Here is a 27718-nt window from a genome sequence, read left to right as displayed (position 1 = left end):
CTAGCAGCCTAGACTTCGTGCCCTGGACTGGATTCCTGGCCACGGTCGTGAACGTTTGTAATTGGCTGATTTCCTCGATATGTAGTACAATGGACCTATTATAGACTGGAAGTCCGGTTGCCTTTTCTTAAAAAAAGTATAATCAGATTATTTATCCCGAAATAACCTATCAAATTGGAAGTTTTAGTTGAATTTAGAATTTCGAAACTGTCTAGGATGAAATAATCATTCTTAATCATGTTTCTGTTTTCGCCGTTACTGTCGGCTCAGTTCACTTGTTGGTTAAGGTAAGGTTACCGTCAGTAATCTCCATGATGTTTCTCGATTAGCCGGTTCAATTAAAAAACTAGTAAATTAGGCTAAGAGTAGCCAATCAATATTTCTATTGTACGGAATAACTTAAAAAACAACCAAAGAAACTTTCGATATGGCTGAGCACGCCTATGAAGATGCTGACATGATCTGCTCAAGAGTTTTTGTGTGGCCCAACTTTTTCTGGGTAGTATCGGTGCTCATCGGTGATGATGAACGCCTCGGTCGTCCGTCGACATCAAGGGTTGTCAAAAATGGGACACAAATTCAGGACTCTGTCCGATAGTCATCGGTTCATTTGATTAACTGTTCAGCCTTTCCTCCGGTATCCTCTAAACCATCATTGAAGACGAAACCTTCTGTTTCCAGTATGATGTAGAAACGAAATGCCAAAGTTCGGAATGGCACACAATCAATTCTCCTGGTCTGAATCATCCGGGCATGCTTGTCTTTTTTGATAATAATGGTGTCATTGCCAAGGATTTTTTACCTTCTTGCGAAATCGGGGTAATCGCATTCCCTCAGATGTCGGCAGCTCGTAGGAACTGGACAACGACAATGTTACGGCTGGCTCGGTATGACACTTCCAAGCTGCCTCATACCCCTTGCACCTGATTTTTTTCTAGTTTCTTTTTTGAAAGGGACCATAACGGGGCACGATTCGACTTCACTTTATCATACTTTCTCCTCTTTTCTCGCCTGGAAGTGATCATGACGGAAGATGTTCAAGATATTCTCAAAGTCCTATAGAGAAATCATCAGTCAGTTAAATTAGAGATTTCCAGTATCTTGTAAATGGCTGCTGAAAAATGGTACGCAACTAAATTTTAAATTATAAAACTGCCAGGCACTAAAAGTTTCTCACATAGGGAAACACAAAACATTTTATACCTGAAGCGTCCAGCTACCGGTTTCTTGATTTGTTCAATATTTCTTTGCGAAAGCGATGGCTTCTTCCTTGGAACATAGGCCTTACATTCCTCTCTAGGAAAAAATTGGAACGGTTTGAGAATGAACTGTTTCTATAGTTTCGTTCTATTATTCCGTGCAACGGATACTACGGTTGCGGTGTAATTGCTCCGCATGCTCCGCAAAATCTGTTGTTTTGTTTCCTTCGCCTAGATTTTCGCAGGTCGATCACTACCTGTTTTGCGAGAAGGGGAGCTATTTTCTTTAAAGTTTTTTATTTTGTAATGAAGAGTGGACTTTAGCTTGACTTGAGCTATTTTCTGAATGCTTTTATTTCCGAGTTGCCACAATCTGCTTGGCAATATTTAGGCTCGGACGATCCTACCTAAGTTAAAAGATAAAGGAGCGTTGGTGTGATGGCCGGTGGTAGGCTAGTGGGAGAATCTGTCGAGAACTCCCCGCAACATCGAACACGTATGCAGATTGGTATATTTCTGCATGGTTTGAACCAGACTGTGTGAGGGATTTCGGTACAATACCTGTAGCTGACAATATTATGGAAATTACAACCCCTTAATAGAGAGAAATTTGTCATTTCTTTGATTTCTCGAGCCAGTGGCTCATAGTTCTCCTTTTTCTCCACGTTGCTATTATCGGGGATAGCAACATCAATAATGTACGCGGGGTCACCCGTCTTGTCAACTAATGGCATGTCAGGCGTGTTGTGTGGCGTTTGCCGATCACTTAGAACTTGCCAGTCCCAATACATGCTGTAAGCAGAACTATAAAGTACTGCTTACGGCTCATACCGGTAGACCGGACATGTTCCCGTGATCAGTCCGTGCTTATATGCAAGGTTTCGGTGAACCATTTTCCATACAGCATTATGCCTGTTGTGTATCGCACCGGTGCCGTAACAGTGCAGCCAGAAATGAGATGATCCAATGTCTCTAACGCCGAACAACACATTCTGCACTGGTGGTTCTCCACCCGCTCTTTCGTTATGAGTTTTTTATAAGCTCGGGTGGCGACCACGCCGTCCTGAATAACACTCATAAATTCGTCCTTGCCAGTAAAGATCTCCTCTGCACACAGCCATCTGTTGGACAAATGCAAACCGACGAATGGCTGCCAAAATAATTCACGTGTTTACCGTGCATTTCCTTCGACTTCCATTCATCGATCCGCTCTTGGTCCGACTGCACCCCACTCAGAGGACTGAAAGATCGATTCTTCACGGTAAGTGGAGTCAGCCCACAGTCTGCCTTACAGACAGCCACACACAAGGGACTCGTCTGCTCTTTGCTATAAAAATAAGCGTGCAACGGCTCTACTTGGTGGTAATGTAGTGCCGCCACGTCAACCACGGCCCTACTTCCGATGTCATGAGGTAGGTTCATCCACTCCACGGCAGAGTTTGGATGATAAATTCGGAATTTGGACATAGGTGTCCGTATCTGCCGCTGGAGGTTTTCCAGGTCGGTCTTTGTCCACGGAATTATTCCGAATGCATAAACCAGTGACGGGATAGCGGATACACGTTCTATGCGCTTATTTTATTCTTCCCGGAGAGATACGATTTCAGTACAAGCCTTACATGTCCCCGGAAATTCGGAGAGCAGACCATTCTTCAGATCATCAACTCGAGTCGCGATCATAGCTTGGATGTGGAAGTCATCAATGCTATCTCTGGCATGCGGCTCGTGATGACCTTTGCGGATGGCTTGGATTCGAATATCACTGGTGTACATGTCTACTATTCGCAACAGGCTTCTAAGATGGTCGTCAGTACCAGCATACAACTTGATGTCATCTAAGTATACCAAGTATGTCAGTTCCCACTTAGGAGGTAGGCCATACTTTATTACAAAACCATGCCCTCTAGCATGAAAGGGGGTTCAGTGCCACGCGAAACTAACGGGGACTCAACGAATCCCCTGTGCGGATGGCTCTGAGGTATTAGCACCCTCAGATGAAAGCACTAATAAGGTGGTGTGCCACTCTTTCATGGTTGTTGCTAAAAACTTTATTAGTTTGGGATCAATACGATACAGACGTAGGGCATCGATTAACCATTTAATATAATATTTAATGACCAGTTCTTTTGAGTTGTAGGACAACTGCTTACTGACCATTTTCGATCCTTTAACGCGCGATATTTACAAACGAATTAACCGTGGCCGTAGATATCAGGAAGCCCATAACTCCTAAACACAACACGGAACATAACGGTATTCCCGTTTTTGCAGCAATCACGTTACATTTTGCCAATATAAATGGTTCATGCAGTAAACGTCGCTTTGTTTTTTATATATTAAATGATAATAACGGTAGAAAACACCTGTAAAAATGTTTTTTCTTTCATAACTTATATAAAAATATCATCCGGCTTTCAAGGTATTTGACTTCAGTGTATTGCAGAACCAACTTTTTAATTGGTTGACTGTATCATCGTAAGCTCAGCAACTTCATATACATTAAGTGCTTCCTCATACACGGTATTGAAGTAGACTTGATCCTACTTTATTTATTTTTCTTATTTCAATTTTCTGAGATATGAGTTAAATTTCCTGCCGGCAAAAGTTAGTGACGGACGTAATTTGAGAGTTCGTTCTCCTTTCAATTCGTTATAACTTTTTTCCATGCTTTCGAATAGTGAATATTGAATAATCCGGCTGCGTAGTAATACTATAGATATAAAGTCAATTTCATTTCCATTGTTATTTGAAAAAAATTCAGTGCAATCGGATTGGTAAAATAACTGATAAAGCAATGTCTACATTGCTTGTAAATATCATTTGTTATACAAAAATAATTTTCATATTTTTTTGTAGATCAAATTTATATTAAAATTCATGAAACATGAATATAATTGATATAAACAATACAAAATATTTTTCTAATTAATTCTCTCTTTATCATTCCAGATTAGAACGATCGAAAGTCCGTGTGACATTTTTCCAAAGCAGTAAACCACAACAAGTCAGTCCACCCGAAAGTTATATAAATTATACAACAGATAGCAGTTTACCATTATTATCTGATTCCTTTATCATCGACACAAGTACGTTAAGTGAAAGTAACATGACAGCTGCAACAGCAACACAACCTACATATGACAGACAAATAAGGTAAGTCTCGTATTTTATTCAACGATTTGTTTTATTTATATCTGTACGCACTTACGTACAAGGTATTGATTATGCATTAAGATAGATATTCGCGCGGATAATTGTCTTGTTTCTCTTTTCCTATTTCCATAATTAGTGAAAAGCGATTTGCTATGGGAAAAAGTGGTTGGTTGTCATTATTCCAGAGTAGATCTCCATTTTTAATGGGGAACTGGTCGTATTTCGGAAGCAATAAAGTAATGGGATATTAAGCTGAAAAATAGATCTATGTCAAGCATTGTTCCGTAACTATCAAGCACCCTTTTATATTCAATGGTCTATGAATATCAACCCAATAAACAGGCCATTCATCTAATTTTCATTCTTATGGTCAAAAGACGTACAATAAACTTTCGAGTGCTGCTGCCATTATTGTCACAAGTGTTCTCGCACTTTCTGTTCTTAATAGAAATGTATGTCAGAATAAAGTAGTTGCCATCTATACTCGGCATGTACTTCAACGCTCATCTAGGAGAAGTACTCAATTAAACACTTAATAGTGTGCTCCAGCAAAATAAGGTTCTCAAGTTTATGTGGAACCCAAATATCTTGTTCCTCGTTGCTGCCGGGTACTTCTGCTCCTCGAACTTGCAATATGTCTTTCCACCTGCTGTTTGTCGCTGTTGTTTGCTTTTTGTGTACTTTGTGTGCCATGATATGATGTAGCGCCAACCAAGAAGCAATCATCAGAAAACTACCCTCAGGGCATATCTATATTAAAAAGCTTCTGTGGATGAAAAGGCGAAGTGCAAATTTCACTTAGTGACGACAAGTAGTAGACATAAAAAGGTGAATTGTATGGCTCTACGCTCGTTTTCCACGTGACTCTAAGTCCCATTTATTTTTTCTTTATTTCACCTCAAAGGCCCCGGGTTCGTTCAACTCCGCGTTGGGTTGAATATAAATACACAGATCTGTTCGATAGTATGCTGCAGGAAAACGCTTTGAATAACTAATTGAGGAAATCATCTAGTTTTAATATCCAATCTTAGAATGCTGAGTTTGCATTGTGACTGAAATTGGAAAGAAATGCTTTGAAGAAATTTTTGCATTTAGAGAGACAAGTATTGGATTTGAAACAACTTTTTGCCCATTTCAATCAAATTCATTTAGTCTTCCTTACGACATGAACTATGTTGTATCTATGCAATTAGTGACATGGATAGTCATTTCCCTGAACAAGTCAGGTGGATCTACATCTGCACATTCCAGACATTTTACGGGATACACTTGTTTACAGTAAAAATGTCACAAAGGTGGATAAACTTTCTGGAGTCTTTTATATTTGAACTTCTGTGTTACGAGATCTCTTTCATTTACAATATTTTGCACAAGCTTTCCAACACTTGTGTAATATCCAAGTATTACAAATTCTCCTTTTCCATTCATTTTAAATATCATATAAAATGACTCATGGAAGATGCTGGTTTTCCTATTTTGTGTAGTTGTTTTGTTCAACCCATTCTCAGAAAGAAAACAAGAAATGTCCCATATTCAGGCATAATGGGATATAAATTAGGAAATTTATGGATTAAAGTTCAACCAACCCTGGATAGAAAGTATGTAGACAAAGAATATAAAAGAATTGAGAAGTTCATTGCTTCCGAAAACTTCTATGAAGAGTAATTTGCGCATTTTATGGAAAATGATATCCGAGCAATCTTGGACATCAGATTCTCATGAAAAATAAAAGTTTTGTGTTTCCACAATGGTTTTCTTAGTAGGAGAGACTTAAGAAGTTGAAATTTTCCGCACTTGATTCATCCCATCCAAATGCCATATTCTTTAAGTGGATATTGTGGTTGAACCCGGAATGGAAAGTTAATTAAATTTTTTGCTTTTATTGTAAATTTCATTCACGCGGTAAAAAATTTAGCATATAATATACATATATATATTAATAATAATCGTTGGCGCAAGAATCCGATTGGATCAGGGCCTTGAAGTGTATTAGAGCACTTCATTCAAGACCGTAACGGTACACTACAGAACACTGTAGGAGGCAATGTGGTCAGGATTACGCTCGCCCGAGATTATTACCCTGATTTGACTCAGGTACTCATTCACAGCTGAGTAGACTGGTATCTGATGTCAAGTCACGATACAGATCCCACTGCCACCAGTGAGATAAGAACCGCGACATTCATTTTCAAAATCATTTTTCTTTAGAACAAATATCGAACCGTAATAACGTCGTAGATTCAGAAAAATGAATGAATAACAATCTTATAATCAAATAAGAAAAAATGGAATAAACATTATGGCCACTGTGGGCCCTCAAAGTTTTTTGCTAATAATAATAAATATAAAAAGCTTTAAATTGAAAAATAATATGTAAGTTGTCGGGAAATGGTAGCTTAGCACACCCACCACGTTGACGCGCCATCGTTCCCAAGCCGATGAAATGCGCTTTATTTCTCGCCAGGTCTTCCCAAGAACCCTACCCTCCTCTACTGTTCTGGGCCATGTGCTTCTTGGGCGGCCCACTCGTCGGCCACTCTGAGAAAGTGGGTTCCATTGCATATTGTAGCCAGCAATGCAATGGTTGCTCGTTCTTGAAGTGTGATCTATCCACTGCCACTTCTGCTTCATAATCAGGCTAGAGTACATCGATGACATGTTGGCGACAGGTGTTTACTAAGGCTTGAAGTTTTTGAATGACAATAGTGGCGCGGAACAACTTCAACTTGATGTTTAAGTTGAGGTACCCACATTGCTGAATTTTAGACAAAACAGGATCTAGCGCTGTTAATGGGTTGGCTGACATTAAATTCAGTGTCGTCGGCAGAAACAACGCTACCAAGATAGACAAATTGATCGACACCCTCGAAATTTGGTTTTGTTGGTATTTATCTTCAGTCCGACTCTGCTTGCCTCTCTTTCCAAATCGAGAGCTATTTGGTCAAGGTCTATGACTCAGTAGGAGAACAAAGAGATGTCCCTAATGTAGCCAAGGTATGTGAGGAAAGGCAGATTCCTTTTGGCTTATAATGTAACCCATTAAGTCAATAAACGTCAAATGTACCCAGAGGAAAAAACCAGTAGCGATTCAATCCAGTGAATGTAATGTGGTTCTCAAAAATGTCACATTAATGAATTGTCTGTCTTTAGTGCATCCATATGCTTAGATGGTTTAAAGAATTTGCACAACATCGAATATTGAGCATTGGTAATGGAAATTGTCTTTGTTTTCATTCGAAAGGAAACATGGGCCAATGATCCTTTCGTGTGATGCACCGCGCTGAACACTACACTTAACTGGGGGTGATTGTCGCTGATGAATTGCTCCCGAATTTTCTGTAGTCCATATTCTGCAGTTCTGCTTGTCTACGAACCCATTAAATTGTAGTTAGAATTTTGTTATGTTTCATATCTAAAAGGAGTAGTATCTTCAAGTCACTGCTGGTAGTCTGTCAGCTTAAGTATTTGCACAAGTTGATTTTGTTTGAAATCATTTGTAAGTGTGCAAAATTCTCTACTACTCTCACTTTAATGATAATCCAACCTCAGTTTGATGTCTTCTGCTTTCTAGATATTCCTGTAAATTTCCGCCATCCTGTAAAGAAGACATCCAGCAGAAATTGGAAATTTGTTCATAGTAATCTTTTCATAAATAAATGGAAGATTGGAAGCCAGGTTTCGGTTTGAATTTCGGTGGACGGTTGTTCCACTTTATTATGATAACTTTGTTAATTATAGTGAGATTTGCGTGAAACTTTCCGTCATCACAGGCTATATGTAATTCGTAATTCTGCAAAATGTTATTCTTCTGGCGCAAATATAATAATATATGGTGCGTTTCATGATTATGGGACATTTTTTTGTCCTTGACTGAGGACGTCTCCTTGTCAACAACATTACATAATATTTTATCGGCTATTTGCAGAAAAAATAAATCATTATATATAGAATTTCCACTTCAAATTAACGCCATTCCAGACGAAATTGATAATTTTTTAAATCAGATTAACAAATTTACAAATGAAATTTTCCAAATCGATATTGTACTGCGAAAATACCTCTGGTTTAGAGCTGAACGATGTCCTGTAGTATGTACAGGTTGGAATTGACTTTCTCATGACCGTCTAATTTTTTCTAGCCCATTTTGACGGATTGCTCCCAATAGCAATCAGCATCTTCAAAAGAAGGCTGAAATATTCTCAAACATTTGAACATTTATATCATTCTAACTTATCGTCGTATAATTTTTATGTGTACAGATCATTGAAAAACCTTTATAAAGGCGGCATGTTTACACGCAATCAGCACAAAATTCCTACTCACCTTTTTTCCAGTAATGTAATAAAATGGCCATTTGGTGAGAAAAGTATGCAAATAACGCAATATGTGGAAAAAAAAGTCTCGCGACATAACAAGCAAATTAGGAAAAAATGTTGCAAAATCAAAACAGATTAAAACAATTTTTAAAGTTTTGTGTAAAACGACACCTTATCAAAATCGATTCACTGTCTATCTGTGTGTCTATGCCGATTCCACCAAATTTGGACATATGGGAACTATGAAATCGCAAGCATACAGTAAGTGGCATTAATTTTCGCGAAGTTCCAAATCTAGGTCATTCCGGTATCAGCTCAAATAGACTTACGAAAAATATATTACTAATTTTTTGAAATTAATTTAAAAACGCCATTAAAGTCATCCTAGGAGTACCAACTACGGCAGCAGTAGACAATATCGCGCTTGCCAAGTTTGATGAAAATCCGGCTATTAATATCAAAGTTATAGCAGCAGTGGGTGGTGCGAAGTTGGGAATTGCATTCACATTTAGCGAGTTACATCGTTCTACTTGGAATTTAAGGGAGTTATATGCCAGGGGGGGGGGGGGGCTAGGCCAGCTCTGACATTTACTCCGCAAATGGGAGGGTGGGGGCTGAAAAATTAGCATTTCTTTCACGGATACATTCTTAGAAAGTACTCAACCAAAAAATCTGAAAAAGATAAGGAAGCTGTTATCATTCTGGTGCCCAGCCTCCGAAATACCCTCCATGATCAACAACGGCAAAACAACCAGAACTCCAGACATTTCGGTTTTGCGCCCAGGTCCACCAATTCGATATCCCTAAAAGCTGGCTGGCGTCCTGACCTACGCCATCGCTCCATCTTATCCAGGGTCTACCTCGTCTTCTTTTCTATCATAGATATTGCCCTTATAGTCTTTCCGGGCTGGATCACCCTCATCCATACCGATTAAGCGACGCGCCCATCGCAACTTGTTGAGCCGGATTTTTATCCACAACCAGATGATCATGGTATCACTCAGAGATTTCGTCGTTATGTAGGCTACAGAATCGTCCATCCTCATGAAGGGGGCCAAAAATTCTTGCGTTTGATAGTGGAATCTGATCCCCGATCATCGATTCGTGACATTGCAGAGAAAATAGGCGTACACTATTCGACAGTATCTCGGCACTTACAACAGCTTGGAAAAGTGAAGAAGCTTGATAAGTGGGTTCCGCATGAACTCAACGAGCAAAACATGGCGCTGCGAATGGAAATATCCAGTTCTCTACTCAACCGCAACAGGAACAATCCCTTTTTGCGCAGAATAGTGACATGCGATGAAAAGTGGATATTGTACGACAACCGTCGCAGATCAGCACAATGGCTAGATGCCGATCAGCCTCCACAACACATGCCAAAACCGAGCCTTCACCCGAAGAAGGTAATGGTAACTGTTTGTTGGTCTGCATCTGGAATTATTCATTATTCGTTTTTGGAGCGTGGTGAAACAATTAATGCAGAGAAATATTGTGCCCAACTTGATGAAATGCACGAGAAATTACGTGTTCAGTGGCCTAGATTGGTCAACAGAGATGGAGTGATACTGCTCCATGATAACGCCCGACCTCATGTTTCCAGAATGACGGTCCAAAAATTAAATGAATTACGATATGAGACTCTTCCTCATCCACCATATTCACCCGACCTCTCGCCAACCGACTACCACTTTTTTAAGCATTTGCATCACTTTTTGGCGGGGAAACAATTCAGCAATGAAGTAGCTGTCAAAAGTGCCTTTGAAGAATTTCTTAGCTCTAGAAACCCAGACTTTTACGAAACTGGAATAAATGCCCTTGTATCTCGTTGGGAGAAGTGCATTGAAGCTGCTGGTTCTTATTTTCACTAATAAAATTAATTTTCATAAAAGTTATAGTTTTTTGAAATTTTACTCAAATATCCGACATTTCATTTACAACAACCTAATATTTTTTGACAATTCTCCGGTGTTTCTTCATGTGAACTGCCATTATGTGTTTCATCTGATAATGTCATCAATCGTTCCTAGAGTCAATGAATTTTTTAAGCTTCTGTAGATTATCAGATTTTTAAAATTCCGCAAAAATTCTCGGGTTTCGGGTTTAACTAATGATAATTGCGTTCGTGCAAGCAAGAAATTTAATCCTTTGCTTGTTTTTCACATGGAGCAGTCTACTACCTAATAGTGATATAATACAGTTCGGTCCCCATTGTAAATTTAATGGTCCGACAAATTCAAACCCTATTTTCTGTTTGAAAATGGGATTATAAATAGATTTACCGATTGTTGAGATAGACGATACCGTAATTTTCAAATTACGGATTCCGTATCTTTGCTTATTGCGTTAAATTGCATTTTATTTTCTTCTTTTGCTTTAATTTTTATCATATCTCCACTTGATGAACAATTCCTTAATCTTTGTTGCACAAACCACTTTGTGATAGGCTTTTTCATTTTAGATTGTTCGGGCTTCTGCAAGGGTTTTTTTAGCAAATAATTTTCATCATTTGATTTCCTCAGAAAGTACCAGTCTATAGTTTTATTTGCCACATGACTACATTCTGTGAAAACAAAATTAAACCTCGCTTTTACGAGTCTCAAAAAGCAGCATTTCTAACTTTTCCTGTAGCTCTGCAGCAACCTATCAAGATGAATCCGGCAAAGACGGCCGTAAAGCTGTTTGGGAGAAGGCGCTAAAATCGGTCGCGAAAGAAATTTTCATCTAATGGTGGCTTAGCTTTGCTTGCTTGTTGCGTCCGCATGTTTTTCGCTGGGTTGGAGCGCTTCGACCCCTTAAGTTCGAAAACGTTCGCTTATCTGATCCAGCTGTCGCTCGATACTGGTCCAGCTATCTTGTTGATCGGGCGGCTGATAATTTGAACGTCATTTAAATGCTCTTTTCTCGGGTGCTCTTCAGGTCGTTGGCCACATTCCGAAACGGAGAATGGTTGAAGCAGATCGATTGAAAGCTGGTGAAAATGATGCGCTCGAGCTCCGATACTGTGAGAAATCTCGGGAATTTCAGCATAGTGTTTGAAAATCCCTGGAGTCTAAAATTTTTTCTAGGGTATGGAAGAGGAGAATCATCGTTATGATTCCGAAAAAGAGCACCTGTCTGGAATTCATCAGGCCGGTTTTCACTCTGCATCCTCCTGAACTGACCATATCAACACGGATCATTTTGAAACAGTGTGCGGACTTTACATCTCCGCTTCACCTGTTCATCATAAATTGTGAAAAGTGCTGCATCGAGGTAAAGTTTCGGAGGAATCCAAAACGGAGTCCCCCATCTCGATTACGCTGATGATACCGGTATACTCTCGCTCCGAGCCATGGACCTTGGTCAATTGGCCTAAGATTGTGAGAGGGAAGCAAGTGGAGTTTCAATGAAGATAAACACCAGCAAAATCGAGGTTGCCAGGCTGAGCGGTCATCGCAGACTCCTCATTTGTTTTAATGGAAGTATCGAAGGTGGTGAATTTGGAATCTAGGAAGCGTTATTTCTTCTGCTGACCTAAATAGCAGTAGGTATATAGGAAGGACCCACTTGAGGAAACGGCAGCACTTCCTCTGCTAGCTATGCCATGCAATAAAATCCGCAATTGGTCGTCCCAGAAACACATAGCTCAGAACGCTGAGGGGTGGGGGCAGGCTATTAAGAAGTCCTGGAAAGAGCTGAACCACTTTTCAACAAACTTTGAACGATGGCGCTTAACGTGATTAACGTACTATGCCTCATTCGGAAGTAATTGGAGACTATATATTCTTATGGAAGATACTTTTTGCGATTCTTTATCAACTTCATAGTCATTATTTTGTTCTCACATGCTACACACTACATCAATAGATATTTCATAAACAATAAGTTTGGATATTTAGCTACATTCCATTATTGCTGTACTATTTCATGACAAAGTAGGTTATTCTTTATATTCTTCCCTACTAAGCACTATCTACTACCTACGCTAATGGAATTTTCCCAAACACCTGATTTCATTTTGGTTAGGGGATCTCCTAGTCCTCTCCTAAAACATTGAATTGAATTAGTAAATTCTAGGTTTAAATTGCGAATTGGATGAAATCGGTGCAGTAATGTAGTTGAACTGAGACTACTTAAATAAGATTTTACTCTGTCAATGTGTTTCACCAGCGATATTAATACTTTTATTATGACAAAGTGCCGAACAATTATCTGTATCTCGTTGCGTAACCCCTGAAAATAGATATTTCTACTTTATGCCTGTGCCATTATTACTACAGTTAGAAACGCTGTCCTTACAAACTTATAAAATATTTACTTATTTATATTATACTGTGGCCTCCGAACCTAGCAAAAAACATGACCTTTCCCCCTGAAGCAATTTTCCTTTGTTGGCCATTTAAGTGATCAGAGTGCTGGCGATTGACCTACATTTTCATTATTACTGAAAGGAAACTATAATTGCCCACAGGAATAAGGAACTCTACCAGGGAAAACATTACAAGTACGAATTGATGAAAGGGAGTTCAATCACCCCAATTTATGTACAGGATTTGTTAGGTCGATACTAACGTAGTACAGCCGAAGTAAATGGGAGTCGGAAATTGTCCATTTCATTATGTGCCTGCTGAAGTGCATCTGATTAAGTTTTCATGAATTTGCCTAGGAAAGCTTTCGATAAATACGTCAGGTCAGCGATTTGTATATTCATGGTGTATATCGATTATATTGAAAGAATCTCTACAATTTAGAATTGACTTCCTGAAAAGGAATACGAAAACGAAAAGTTGGGAACAATAATCCTTCTGAAGACTTCTTTGGATACAAAAGAAGTGGAGAAATGTAGAATTGAACTTCAGTTGTTATGTTAGTAAATGTGCGTATCCAAATAAATAAGATATCATAACATAAGAAAGGTTTTAACAATATAAACAGAATTCATCAGCTAGACGAGAATTCTGCAACTAGAAATATTTCCCCATGTATCAAGTAACTCATGTTTCTATCATATACATATATGCATATAATGTATAGTATAGACATAAGTACTAGACAGGCGCCTTTCCCGAGAGAGCGCTTTCTTTAGCGCGAAATTTAAAACGCATGTGCGTAACGTATCCGATAAATTTTCCCCTTTTTTCTAGACCACACATGTTTTCCTCTCCGCCTTATTGCATCCAAACATACTCCTCCGTTTTATTACTGAGGGAACCATTATTATCACTTTGATCAAATGATTGCTATAGTAGTGATTTCGTTCTATGCTGTTCTGTAAATTGAGCAACTGCGCAGAAATAGGGAGCACTGAAATACGAACACTTATTGTATTTAATATGTTAGGAATTACAACTGGGCTAGGGCACAAAACAACATACGTTTGATGACACACTTATCGAGCTGGGATGCTGGAGCTGCTACTGATGATGATGATGCTCTGCATTTCCGAAACAAGGCTGTCTCCTCTTCGCTGTAGATGCAACACAGAATCATACAGCGGAACCTTTGCAATTAACAAAACTCGCAACAGTTGGTGGATGTTGTTTTAATGGAAATGTTGCAATGGGAAATTGTTTGGACATGTGATATGTAAGAATTTATAGATAAAAGGGGAGAATTGGAGCAAAGGTATGCAACGTAACAACAAGAATTTTATCGAAATTTAGTTAATTTTGAACAAAGATGTCTGTCATATCTTTTGCAGGCAAAGAATTAGCTGATCTTTAAGATTTTCATGAAAACCCAAACATTCTCTGTTCAGATGTCTTGCCTTGATGTTATTTTCTTCTGTGGATGGGGAATGTTTTAAAGTGCGTTTAAGTGACCTTCCTGTCTCATAAGACTATAAATATTTCCCCACTATAGATAACTTTCCTTAACTGTAGCTCTTCGCACTTGCTTCTGTGAGAGTAAAGGTTACTTCAGAGTACTTTTGTGGATCACTTTATCCTTGAGTAGCCTATGTTCTGTTATATTTAATAATACGTCGATCAGGTTCCATTTTCGAGAACAACTTATTCCTTTGCGTTAGGCTTCAAGAATACACTCGAAAGTGTGCAATGTCGTGAAAGGAGACTAAAAGGGATAGGATTAACAACTTGCAAATTTCGAGATTCTATTGCTACCGAAACATGAAGAACGCCTCGGGTAAAGACTGATCTCACGTCGAGGACGGCTGGCAACTCCGACAAGGCGCCTTTTCGTGACGTTACTATCGGTTTCTGGCAGGTTAAGCATCAGATTTGTGTAGCGCCACGTACCAGCGGAGATTTCCAATGCTTTCTATGAGACAATCCACGCAGTTCAAGAAAGGCTTCCTAAAGGCGACAATGTGACCGCCATGAACGATCTAAGTGTAAAGGTGAGCTTTGACAACATCTTGCTCAGTGATGAGGGCACCTCTCACCTCGTCATCGTATCTGGTATAATTTCGAATAGTGCATGGAAAGTCATTGCCATTGCTATTTGGAATACTCTGGATTGAGGCAACAACCAATGAAGAACTTGGTCGCCGTACAGACTAGATGTTTTTGGGGGTGTTGATGGGAACCCGGAAGTGATAGTAGGCAGGTTACACAATACATAAAGTAAGAGGACCTAAGATATAAAGAGGCACAAGCTTATATCTCTCGCAATCGCCACCATTTAGTACGCGGCAAGCCGATGCGTTCTTCATGTTGATTTATCAGTGGTTTGATCTAGATTTGGTAGAATTCCTTATATTTCTTACTCTTCAAATTTGAGGTTTTGAGGTTAAAGGTCCTCAGCCCTTTCGACTGTGATGAGGATAATCCATACATTATAGTTTTAGCATATTGACAATGAACCGAATAGATTTTTTTCTACAATTTACAACACGGAAAAATTATAAGCTAAATTCAAAACTCCCAACTTTTTTTAACAACTACAAGAGCAGAAAATGAAGCCTTCTATTAAGTATTTTTTAGCAACCAAGAATAATATGGCCTTTGATATTTTTGTTATTTTTCCTCAATTTTTAGTGGACTTGTGCTTCAGTTTCATTATCATCAAACTTGATGGTGTGATAAGTTCACAGCAGTGAGACAAACACAAGGCGAACACAAACATCAATGACGATTGGGGTCCGAGCCCAGGCCAAGGGGATCGAGAGGCTAGCGCTCTACGTCTCAATCATAGCATCGCCATTCGCATGCCTCTGAACAGCACTCCTTACATATTTTCTAAACCTTTGAGGTCGGATGAGCAGTATGGCCATTGGATCAAATTGATATAATGAACTCCCAAACACGCAGTAGTACTGATTTTACAGTTCCCGTCTAAATTGATGAAATTACCATAGCACAATCAGGAAATTAGATGATGGTATCTACAGTTATTGTTAATACGAATGTGTAAATTGAGTACGACAGCGGGCCTAGGATGCTGTCTTGGAGGATTTCAGCTTTGATAAAAACCAACCAACACCATAAAACCGCACTGGTCAAACAGGAATAATAAAGATGGGAGACTACAATTTTGAGATGATGATTTCCCCTATCTAGGGTCGAAAATCACAGCCGACAACAGCTACCACGATAAAATTCGCGCACGTTTGTTGGCAGCCAACAGAGCCTATTTAAGCTTACAAAAACTGTTTTCCGCTCGAAACGTCTCACCACTTCATAGCCGCGTTCGAGAGAAAAACCCTCTGAAGAATTTTTGGACCCCTACAACGAAATCTATGAGCGACATCATGCCAGCCAGGTTGTGGATAAAATCCTCCTCAATAGGTTGCGGTGGATGGGTCACTTAATCCGTATGGATGAGGATGATCCGGACGAGAAGTTGATAATATTGTTGTGGCAGAATTTTCTTTTGCTGGAATGGAAGTCTTGCTATTTTCCCAAAAGCTTGAATTTCATCGGAACCTGATGACTGAGCAGCATCCTTTCGTGTTTAAAGTCTTTTTTATTGGTTAGATCAGACGATGAACCTGTTCTATGGTAGTATGTTTTGAACTTCTGGGACGTTTTCGCCAGCACTAATAGTGAGCTGAATATTATATCTGCTCCTTTTCAGCCTTGTGAGTTGGGGTTTAAGAATGCACTCAGTCTTCCCTGCTCGTCGTAAGAACGATAGAAGAGCAATTACACGCAGTTGAAGAGAGGCTTCCTAAAGGTATCATTCTAATCGTGATTGACGATCTGAATGTCAAAGTGGACTCTGACAACACCTTGTTCGGACATGTGATGGGGAAATATGGTCTTGGCGACCGTCACGATAATGGTGGGAGGTTTGTGGATTTCTGCCTTTACCTCGCTTCGTCACTGGTAGCACATTGTATAAAGCCTGGAATAGGGTCTGTTGGGCTTCAACTGATCGACACCGTATGAGCAATCAGATTGACCACTTTGCATTCAGCAGTAGATTTGTCTCATCTTTTCTCATTTGCTACGCAGATTGTCGGTCATGTCCTCCCGAAAGGACATCATAAGATCTGGTTGAGACGGATCAATTAACAGAAGGGATTGAGGGCTCTATTGGGCGTTGCGAGTGACAGTGGGCGTGGCGCGTTCGAATTCACGTTACCGAGCGAAATCCCGGGAAATCCAGAATAATGTTCGCCGTGACAAAAGGGAATTTGGTTTCCACTCCGGATTTTCCTGCATTGGCCACATCAACACGAATTATTTTGGAGCAGTGTGCAGAGTTTAGGTCTTTGCTTCGCCTGGTCTTCATCGACTTCGAAAAAGCTCTCGATAATGTGAAGAGAGAATGTATCTGGTGTTCTCTTCGCGGGAGGGGCATTCCAGAAAAATTTGTAGCTATTATCAGAGTGACATGTGATGTCGCAAAATGTAACGTCCTCCATCGAGGTAAAATTTCATAGGGATTTTAGGTTCAAAGCGGAGTCCACTAGGGCTGTATCTTGTCATCGATATTATTCCTTTTTCTTATCGGTGATGTTCTTCATTTTGCCTTGTCGGAAGGACGTGGAGGACTTCCAATGAACAACGACATCTGTCCTTAAACATTTAGACTACGCTGATGACATCTGTTTGTTTTCTCATCGCATCTTAGACCTTATTCAAATGGCTCTGGATTTGGAAAAAGCGGCAAAAAGGGTTGGACTGAAGATAAACACGAACAAAACCAAGGTTCTCAGTCTGACGGTTCATCGTATTCTTTCCTGTCTGCATTAATGGGCAGCGCATCAAAGGAGATTGATTTGTAGATCCAGGAAGCATGATTTTTGCCGACAGTTGCATTGAACTGTGCGAGGCATTAACAGCGCTAGATCCCCTTTCGCTGTCGTGTCTAAAATCTGGGAATGCGGTTATCTCAAGGACAAGATCAAGTTGAGGATATTCTATGCTAGTGTTCTTTCTGTGTCGTTATGGCAGCACATGGAAAGTGACCTCCACTGTCACTCGAAGGCTCTAAATCTTCGCGAACACCTGCCTGCGTCGTATCATCGGAGTACGCTAGCCTGATACTCTCACAAACGAAGAGCTTGGTCGGCGCACAGGCATGGCCGTGGGTGATGTGATAGGAAGACGTAAATGGCAATGGATGGGTGACACATTAACGAGGGCGACAGTGGCATTCCTGGCTACACCATGCAGTGGACTCCATTCTCTCCTGATGGCCTACGAGTGGGTGGCCCCAAGGCCACTTTGAGCAGAACAGTAGAGAAGGAGTGTGGTCATCTCGGGAAGTGGTAGGGGGAGCTGAAGGGCATTTCAGGTAACCGCGAGTGATGGATGTGATTGATGCACTATACCCCGCCAAGCGGTAAATGGCAACTATATATACCTTCCAGTCATTTGTGGAGTTCTCGGTTATCATGGTAACGTTGGAGACATAGATGATATATTTAAATCTTTTAATTGGAATATTCATTGATATCTTGTCGATTATACTTTTATGATTTGCTTCATTTCTCATTTCCAGCTCGACTGACTTTATTAATTTATTTGTTTAAGGACAAAAAACAGAGATCTTCCACTTCGTAATTGCCCTTTGCAATATATCGTTTTTGAGTTCTGTGCATATTTTTTATTCTTGTATAAGCACCTATCAACTAAATAAAGCTTATCTCCCTCGGATAATTTTGTGATATATTCAGTTTCTCTTAGGGAAATGTTATTGCAGCCAGTAAATGTTATTACAAACTAAAAGCCTGATTTTTCACTTAATAACAAATATCAACTGCTATCTTCCAAACAAAATTAGTTTTAGTGCCTTAGATACTGAAAATATTTTACAGGAGTCCAATATCTGCTTTCGATTTTCTCATTTTCTGCTAGTACGTGAGCCTTTGAGGTATTTTTAGTGACTATTAAGTACAGATTATCTGAAAACAAGAAAATAGTTTTTTACTATCCAAACATCGTTTCTTGTTTATACAACTTACAATTTTGTACCAGATCATTAGCATGTCGGAATGGTTTTCGAGTGGTTTCTAACGCGCGAATAGTTAAGATAAACTAAATTTAACAAATTGCTGAAAAATATTTGCGTGGAATAGATTTATTATTTCCTATGTGTTGAGTGTGTGCTTTGGAAAAAAATACGCGGTCTGAAATTTTACATTTCATTCAATTAATGGCATAGATCAGTGCCAATTTGAAAGGCATATAGTATACCTTTTGTCTTCAAACAAGATATTGTAATCGATTGCATTCCAAACTGATCAGGTTACAAAGTTTCTAAAGCCTCAACGATTTAAATATCGACACAAACTTATTTATATTTTCAGCTCCCAAATTAGCTTGTTTTCATTCGTATTCGATTAATATTATTCATATTAATAAGTTGTTACTTTCGCTACATTGCTCTTTTTGGTTTGTTTGTTAAATGTTAAACGTGCGAAAATGCAGGAAATGAATTTGTAAACAATAAATATAATATTAATTTCTCGGAATAACTAATGTTCTACTGGAAGGCCATTGAAATCTATTTGCCAACTCCACACGACTGGGGAAAATTTGGGGTCACTGTTGCTTTACGATTGCAACAGCTCAGAATGATGGAAAATTAGGAGGTGAAAATGCAATGGGTCCATTGGGCGCAATTTGTTCTTGGCATGCCGACACTAGCAATTCCCAATTCTTTTCCCATTGCTGAATTTCAAATGTTTCAATCAACATGCTTGTCCCATATTTAATCATGATAGAATTGAGAGTACACGTGCACGATATTTCCACCGCCCTATGTTGGAGACGGAAAATCGAATTTCCCTTGGAAAGCTTTTTCGAAGTTGGAGAGCTAAGGTAAAAGTTTTGTGGAAAGTGGGTGTAAAAATATTATGTACACATCAATTTTTTTGTCACATTACTCCTCCATTGTAAAGTTATTTTCCAAGGTTTGAATAGTATTATGTGGCCAATTCCGACTATTCTAACAAATGTTCCTATATACTACGATGGCGGCGGACGAAAAGGTTTGATAAGAGTTCATCTGTTTGCCGCCATATTTCTTCATTTCTTGAAGACTACTAATTAAGGGGAGGGTAATATTATAAATTTGCGTTTTATATTTTTTTTATAGTAATCGACATAAGAATTTGAAAAGTGAAAATCCTAAAATATTAGGCAAATTTAACCTTCGTCAGAATATTGAACACATCGATCGTACATTAGGAAGCACAGTGAGGGATATTTTAGAGAAACAGACTACAAGTTTAATTGGTGTTACTCTACTAAATGAAAAAATAAAAAGAGTTGGAAATACTCCTCAAAGTAGAATAGGTCTACCGGACTATTTTGTTCGTTTTCATATTAAAATAAAATAACAAATTTTTCATACATAGAATAAACTTTGTTGAATAATGTAATTTTATGATTTTTTGCCATCGCGATGGCGATTTGTACATTCCATTTTTAAAAAGCCTTTTATCCCTGGAGTCGAACATTTGGATTAGTGCTTGTCTGATAATTCTCTGTTTTTTAATTTTTTATCCCGTAAAAAAAATTGTAAGGACAGAAACAAGTAGTATGAGTGTACTACGTCCGGAGAGTATGGTTGATGCGGCAGAATTTGTCAGCCTAACCCTGCCAGTTTTGGGCGAGTTCCCAAAGTAGCGTGTCGCCTGACATGATAATGAAGCTGTGTTTAAATTATTAACTGCTAGCAGCACTTCCCTGAATTTAGCTTTTCGCCGGATTTCAGCAGCACAATATTCGGTTCAGGGGTGGAGGGGGCAGGTTTTTCGAGATGACAATATGCATTTTTTCTTACGATGTGTTCGTAGGTAATCCACTTTTCATCTGTAGTTATGATCCGGTCTATGAAACGTTCAATTTTGCGCCGTGCAAGCAGAGATTTGTATGAGGTGACTCTATCCTTCAAATTTTTCTCACCTGGTTCATATGGCATCTATTTTGAATATTTACACAACAATCCTAGCTTCCGGACGTGGGCCAAAAGGTTTGTTGACTCGAATAGAGCTTTTTTGCGACTTCCGTGGCCTAAAAAACACGCGCTTTTCTTCGATTTTTTTTTTTTTTTTTTTTTAAAGGAAAAAATATGTTTAGTGTGGTCCAAAATTTTTAACTTTTTGAAGGTTCGAAAAGAAAAATGGTTTTTCAGAAAAAAAAAAACACTTGAAATTGGTATTGTAAAAAAAATGTTTGTCAGCAATTTTTTTAGTTTAACTAGAAGATAATTTAGTACTGAACAGAACGAGCTATAATTAATTCCAGAAGTTTCATTGGTTTTTTCTCCAATTACGTCCGCCAATCTTAAAAATGAAAAGTCTAGGAAACTAGCCTAACAATTTAAGATAAGAAAAAGTACCATTTTTTAATCAGTTATTCCTGATTCATATAATAGTCCTTAATTTTCTCCGAAAAGTTTGTGACAGGCATCTGTTCAATTTACGGGCAGAACGAGTTTCTTCACTGTACAATAAATGTGTATCCACCTCATGGGCAGCAATTTTGCATTGCCAGCCAATTTTCAGATCCAACAGTTGCACGGTGCTCGAAATTACTGAATACCCTCCGTTGAACAATTCTGCAGCCATATAAACGGCAATTTCAATCATCTTTCTTCCTTTAATGATATATTTGAATTTTACATGTGACAATTTAAGTATAGTTGTTAAAAGTTCATCATTGGAAAAGTTTACATATATTGGGCGCATGTGTTGCTCAACTTCTTCATCGACCAATAGAACAGGATGCTTGAACGATTTTAATGCATTAGAGGATTCGGCTTGACGCCATCCGCATCAGCTATCGGCTCAGAATCCATATTCCACCCAGTTGCCAAGTCATCATAGATAAAATTCGCCGTTGATGCTAGAAATCCCAGTGTAGAGACCGGTGTGGATAGGAAATTTACCTACTGTTTTGAATGTCTATTACCTTTTCATGTAAAGAATTCTGACTAGACAGCGTGCTGTAATATAACCATTCGGTACACCGTAACTACCTGAAACTCGTCTGCTTTTTCTCTTGTATCTACGCAGCCATTTAGTATTAGATTCTACAACTTTGTGTGTATATTCTCAAATATATGGGGATTGACGCGGGAAAATTTTTTAACATGGTCTTCACAATATCGTCGTCAAATCAAAGGCGGTCGCGGTCTCCTGCTTCAAATTTTTTGAATCATGTTTTGTCATAAACTTTACCTTCGCTAGACACTTTCAAGAAATTTCTACATGCTTCTCCCCTATTAAAAAATTTATATAAAATACAGTGTCGTAAATAAGCTTTATCAGTCATCAGACATCATTACACGATCGCGTCTAAGTTAACATCAATAAGTTGGTAAGTATGCATTCAGAGAGTCTTCAACAAGTCTTGTAGCACTGATGAAGGGAACAAGTGGTTCCCGAAATATCGGAATTTGTGAGTATAATAAATAATGCCAAAGAAAAGCAAAAACAAGTCACAAGACAGTGGATTTACAATGAAAACGAGTGAGCGTGAGGATAAGTATTTGTTCCGAATGTCTCTGTCCAATCATCTTAAAGCTTTCTAAATTTAGGCGAAAGTCCATTGTATCAAGTAAATTTTATGATTTCCCTCAATTTTTTAGATTTATTGGATTTATAAAGGTGTATATTTGCCTAATTTATTGTGCCCCCCAGCAATATAATTTTTCCAGCACCACGGCCTGTTATTACATAGACTAGAATGTGCGGAGAATGCTTCACAGTATTCTGTATTCTTTCACATCATCCGAATTTTTCAGGACTATTATTCTGCTTTCGCCAGAGGAAATTACATCAGCATCATCCATCATCTGCTGATCAATTTTTCCAGAACACATTTTCGCAGTAAGAAAGAGCTTTTTCTAAACTCGTCTGACTTTGAAACTATTTTCTCTTAACCGTCATTTTACAGCTTAAATCCCCATTAATTCAAAATATTTCCGCTGCTGCAGCGGCCGTCGCTGACGCCAAGCCCCAACACCAGGACTGCTCCCCAAACTGCTGTGGTTATTCAAGGCACAAAAGAAAGTCGAGGTCTACAAACATCCCATGCCTTTCCCCGATGCTATTCTGAAGGCCATTAAGCTCATCTACGTTGGTGGGTTGACCCAGAATAATAATGACAGTCTGACTTCTACTGTATGGAAGATTGTCCCTAAAGTCAAGTACTCTGGAGTTTTCATTGTTGAAACTGCCGCCAATGTGTCAGCTGCTATTTTAAACAATGTTACAGTACCATCTTGGCAATCCTGTCAGAACTCGGGACAATAGTGGGCCCATATTGTCTGGCAGAGTGCCAGAGGAGGGATGAAGAACGTATCAACTCAGCCAACCGCAAGATTGTCCTCGCAGCAAGCAAGATTGACAAAAATGGGGCAGCATTCTGTTGATGAGAGTTGCCTGTATCCTATTCTGGAATGTCACAATAGTGGTGAGTGCCATAAATCAAAGTTACCTTCATAAAACCAAAATTATGGCCCTGAAAACGCAGTTTGTGTATTTGCAACAATATCAATTTCTGCATTTTTCTCAAAACCTCCTCTTCATTACAGATTGACTTATTTCATCCATTGATCCCCCGAAACCGATCAAATTGATGCGGCTAATGACCTTTAATGCCAATAAACCAAAAACAAAATGCCCATTAGAACTTCTTATGGAAAAATACCTCGGCATCACCCACATACCTACATACACGGCATACCTAATCTCAAGAAAAATTTGCCCTCGGCTTTTTAGCAAAAATAAACTAGGTGGAAAAATTTAAAGATTGGTTCACTTGGAGTGAAAGTTAAGAAAACAAAAAGTTTTCGAATCAGAAATCTTCCTTTCAGGCTAAAAAACGAAGTTCTCTCACTCCTGAACCATTAACATTCACAAATGATTCTTATCCCACGAAATATAAATTTTAGTTTTGTTTCATGAACACAGAACTGAATAAAATTTCTGAAAACTTTTAGATTTGAATGAAAATTATTCATTGTTTTTCTGGCTCTCAGTCATTTAATTTGCTCAAAAGCAGTGTTGATTTAAGTTACAATTTTTTGATCTTTGATATATAATTCTTATTCAGTGGTCCAAGAATGTAGTAATATAGTAGTATAGTAGTACATATGCTTGTAAACGGGACAAAGGTTGAAGAAAAAGAAAAGTAGTACATACTATTATTGACTTTATTTGAGAAGATATTGATATGAAGTGTATTTTAAGCCCTAGACATCTACGATTATTTTCAGATTTTCTAGTGGAGTAATTTCTGAGAATGGCCCCGTGAAAGTGAATCCTTTCTAGCCCAGAATTCCTCCTCTATTTAAGACTAATATCTAACCTAAGACCAGTTTCAGAAAGTACTAATCGAGACCTTTTATTCGATATAGATAAATAAGATAAATAGAATGATGTTACTCACTGCATTCGTGCGGTTCAAACTTCCAATCTTCCTACCAAAATACTTACACGAAGTTTCTTAGAAAAGTTTGTTCGACAGACTTACGAACAGGCGGACATTGAATTGAGTACACAAAACCCTAACAGTAGTAGTAGATTAAAATTCGTTCACAAAGAGTTTGTTCTTTCAATTTATTACCTTTAAAAATTATGTGTACCATAATCATTCATCAGCTGTTTTTCTGTAGGATACATATCAATAATTGATTACATTTAAGTATCAACCTAATGGTACTTTATAGTGATTTTGTGTAAATTAATATATGCTTTCATGTTTTTCACATTGAGGATAATTTATAGGTTTTTGAATGACTCCCTAAAAACAAACTGACGCTTTTGATTCCGGTATTTGAATTCACTATTACCTAATAATAATAGTAATATGACCTCAGGGAATGCATCACTTTGATTTCTATTGATGAAATTTACACAGATGTAGCTTCGGTCGGGGAATTATAAATTTGGGAAAATTCATTCAACCATCGTCAGATTTGTTAACGTGAGTATCGAAATTACTTCCTGATTCTTCTGATATCTTAATTTGTTACACGATACCTGCTTCACTCATCATATCACGCATTTAAACCTAACACCTCCTTGAGACATTGCATCATGTTTTTCTTATTTCTCACTTTTTTGACGAATTTCTGAACTGATTTTAATAATTTTTGTATCAGAATGATCATAATACTCGCCATTGTGGCCCGAACTAGGGTTACTGGGATTCATTGACATTAAATCCCTTTTTAAGGTTTTGTGTAAAACAAAACCTTATTATGATAAAATCGATTCAATGTCTGTCTGTCTGTCTGTCACACGTATTTTTCTCCAAAACGGCTAAACCGATCCGGACGAAATTTGGTGGACAGATGGGAACTATGAAATCCCACGCATACAGCGAGTGGCATAAATTTAGGTGGAGTTTAAAGGGGGGCTCCCCATACATGCAAAAGGGGGATTCAAAATTTTTTTTCACGGGATATAGTCGTGTAGGGTATCAAATGAAAGGTCTCGATTTGTACTTTCCGAAACTGACATTAGTTTTGGCATAAATTGCAAAGTGCGTGAGTAAGGAGTCAAAATGTACGCACTTGAAGTGAGACAGGACTTATTTTCGGAAACTACCCAACCTAAAAATCTAAAAAAAATCAGGGTGGTGCGCCTAGATGAAATCTAGGCCTCAAAATATGTCCCATTCCGATATCTGCTCAAATAAACTTACTAATAGTATATTACTACTTTTTAGAAATTTACTGAAAAACCCCCCTTAAATTCATCCTAGGACTTCCGAATAAGTACCATAAGTGTACCAGCATAGAGGACAATATTTTGTATATATGTGCTAAATTTCATGGAAATCAGGCAATTAACGCCAAAGTTATAGCAATTCAAACTTAGCAATTTCGCGCGAGTTTACTGCTTCCAAAGCCATGCAAATCAGATGCTGACGTCATAATTACCCGGAATAATCGACATTCGCGTGGAATATTAAAGTCACATTTATGAAGAATCTATTTATCTGCAGCCCTTTTTAAGGTTTTGTGTAAAACACTTATGTGAAATCTAATGTTCGAGAGACGTGCCATTCCGGTATCTGCTCAAAAAATTTACTAATAGTATATTATCAACTTTTAGAAATAGTGCTTTCCATCAAATTATTTATTTAAATTACTTCTACTATCAAGCCACCATTGTTTTGGCCGGCCTTTTGGTTGCTTACCATTGCTTTCGATGTTCTGATCAATACTGGTTGTTGAATTCTCGTTCGCGTGAATTACGTGACCACACCATCGAAAACGCCTCTCTTGCAGTTTTTCCACGATCGATGCAAACCCATATCGATCGCGGATATTCTCATTGCAGACGTAATCAAAACGTGTCACGCCACCAGTGCAATGCAACATCTTCGTCCCCATTACCGCAAGACGCCGTTCATTGTCCTTTATAGTCGGCCAACACTCAGAGCTATAGAGAGTGGCAGACGGACGACATTGCAGTAAATTTTAGATTTGGGACGTGCGCTGATACGTCGATCACAAAGAACACCAGTTGGGGAATGCTACTTCATCCAGGTTGCATTAATGCCTGAAACAATTTCATTACGGAGTTCTCCATTGGTTGATAGCGTTGACTCGAGATATTTAAATCGCTGAGTTCTGGCAATGGCAGTAACCTGCCCTTCGAGATACTTAAATCGCTGACTTCTGGCAATGGCAGTAACCTGCCCAGAACTGAACGATTTCAATATATCGGGTCAATGCTATAAGTCAATGGGGAACTACGTTATGCTCCTCACATAGGGAAGCACAAAACCTTTTATACCTGAAGCGTCAAGCTTCCGGTTTCCCGACTTGTTGTTTTAGGTAAAATAATGAGAGCAATTTTGAAATTTATTATTTTAAAAGCTGTCAAAAATCGATTTTTCAAGCGATGCCTCTTGTTTGGACAATAACTACATGTGTTCCAGACAAAACTGTGCTCACATTTTCTCTTCGGATTCAGGGCTAGGTTAAAAAAAAGAGGGAAAGTGAGTGCAGTCATAAACAAGTCGGGAAACCGGAAGCTCAGCGCTTGAGGTATGAAAGATTTTGTGTATTTCCTTTATAAAGAGATTTGAGTGTGCATTTGCCTCATTAGAATATAGCACGTAAAATATGCATATATTATGTGAAAATTTCCACTTTCAAGTAATATTTGCATTCATAGTCCTGAATTTGCAGAAAAGCGACAGTTTTCACCTAGTATAACTTTGTTAGTAATAGTGTGATTTCTCTAATTTGGCAGGGACATGCTCTATGCTGTAGCCTACATTGCTGCAAAATTTTGTGATTCTAGAGTGAACTTAAGGGGGGTTTTCCTGTCAATTACTAAAAATTCTAGTTATGTGCTATTATTAACTTTATTTGAACAGGTATCGGTATGGAGGGTATTTCGGAGCCTAGGCACTATATAGTGGCAGCCTCCTGATTTTTTTTCAGATTTTTCGGTTTGGTAGTTTCTGAGAATGGGTTCGTTAAAAAAAATGACCACCTTGAATCCCCGCACTCCCAACCTTTCCAACAAATGTCAAAACTAAGACAGGCTTCGAAAAGTACTAACCGAGACCTTTAATTTGATACCCCACATGACTATATTTGATGGAAAAAAATTTACACCCCCTTTTGCATGTATGGGGACCCCCTTAGATTCCACGTAAAAGGATATAACTCACTATA

The 27718-nt window shown here is 38.5% G+C and overlaps 1 protein-coding gene and 1 long non-coding RNA gene across 3 annotated transcripts in view; one reads left to right on the top strand and one right to left on the bottom strand.

The window, feature by feature from the left end:
- Positions 1 to 27718, top strand: part of LOC119646389 — a 340942-nt gene that overhangs the window by 283423 nt on the left and 29801 nt on the right. For both annotated transcript variants that reach the window (XM_038046834.1, XM_038046833.1), the window contains exon 4: positions 4149 to 4352. In XM_038046834.1, the coding sequence (XP_037902762.1) occupies positions 4149 to 4352 (204 nt within the window). The remainder of the gene's footprint in view (positions 1 to 4148; positions 4353 to 27718) is intronic.
- On the bottom strand, positions 18762 to 19340 carry LOC119646390. The gene is made up of 3 exons (XR_005248732.1): positions 19258 to 19340; positions 19026 to 19190; positions 18762 to 18965 (listed from the first exon to the last, which is right to left on the bottom strand). It is a non-coding gene; the product is annotated as an uncharacterized LOC119646390 (long non-coding RNA).

This window comes from Hermetia illucens, chromosome 1 (assembly GCF_905115235.1).
Source record: "Hermetia illucens chromosome 1, iHerIll2.2.curated.20191125, whole genome shotgun sequence".
Lineage (NCBI taxonomy): Eukaryota > Metazoa > Arthropoda > Insecta > Diptera > Stratiomyidae > Hermetia > Hermetia illucens.
This window is presented reverse-complemented; position numbering and strand designations above follow the sequence as displayed.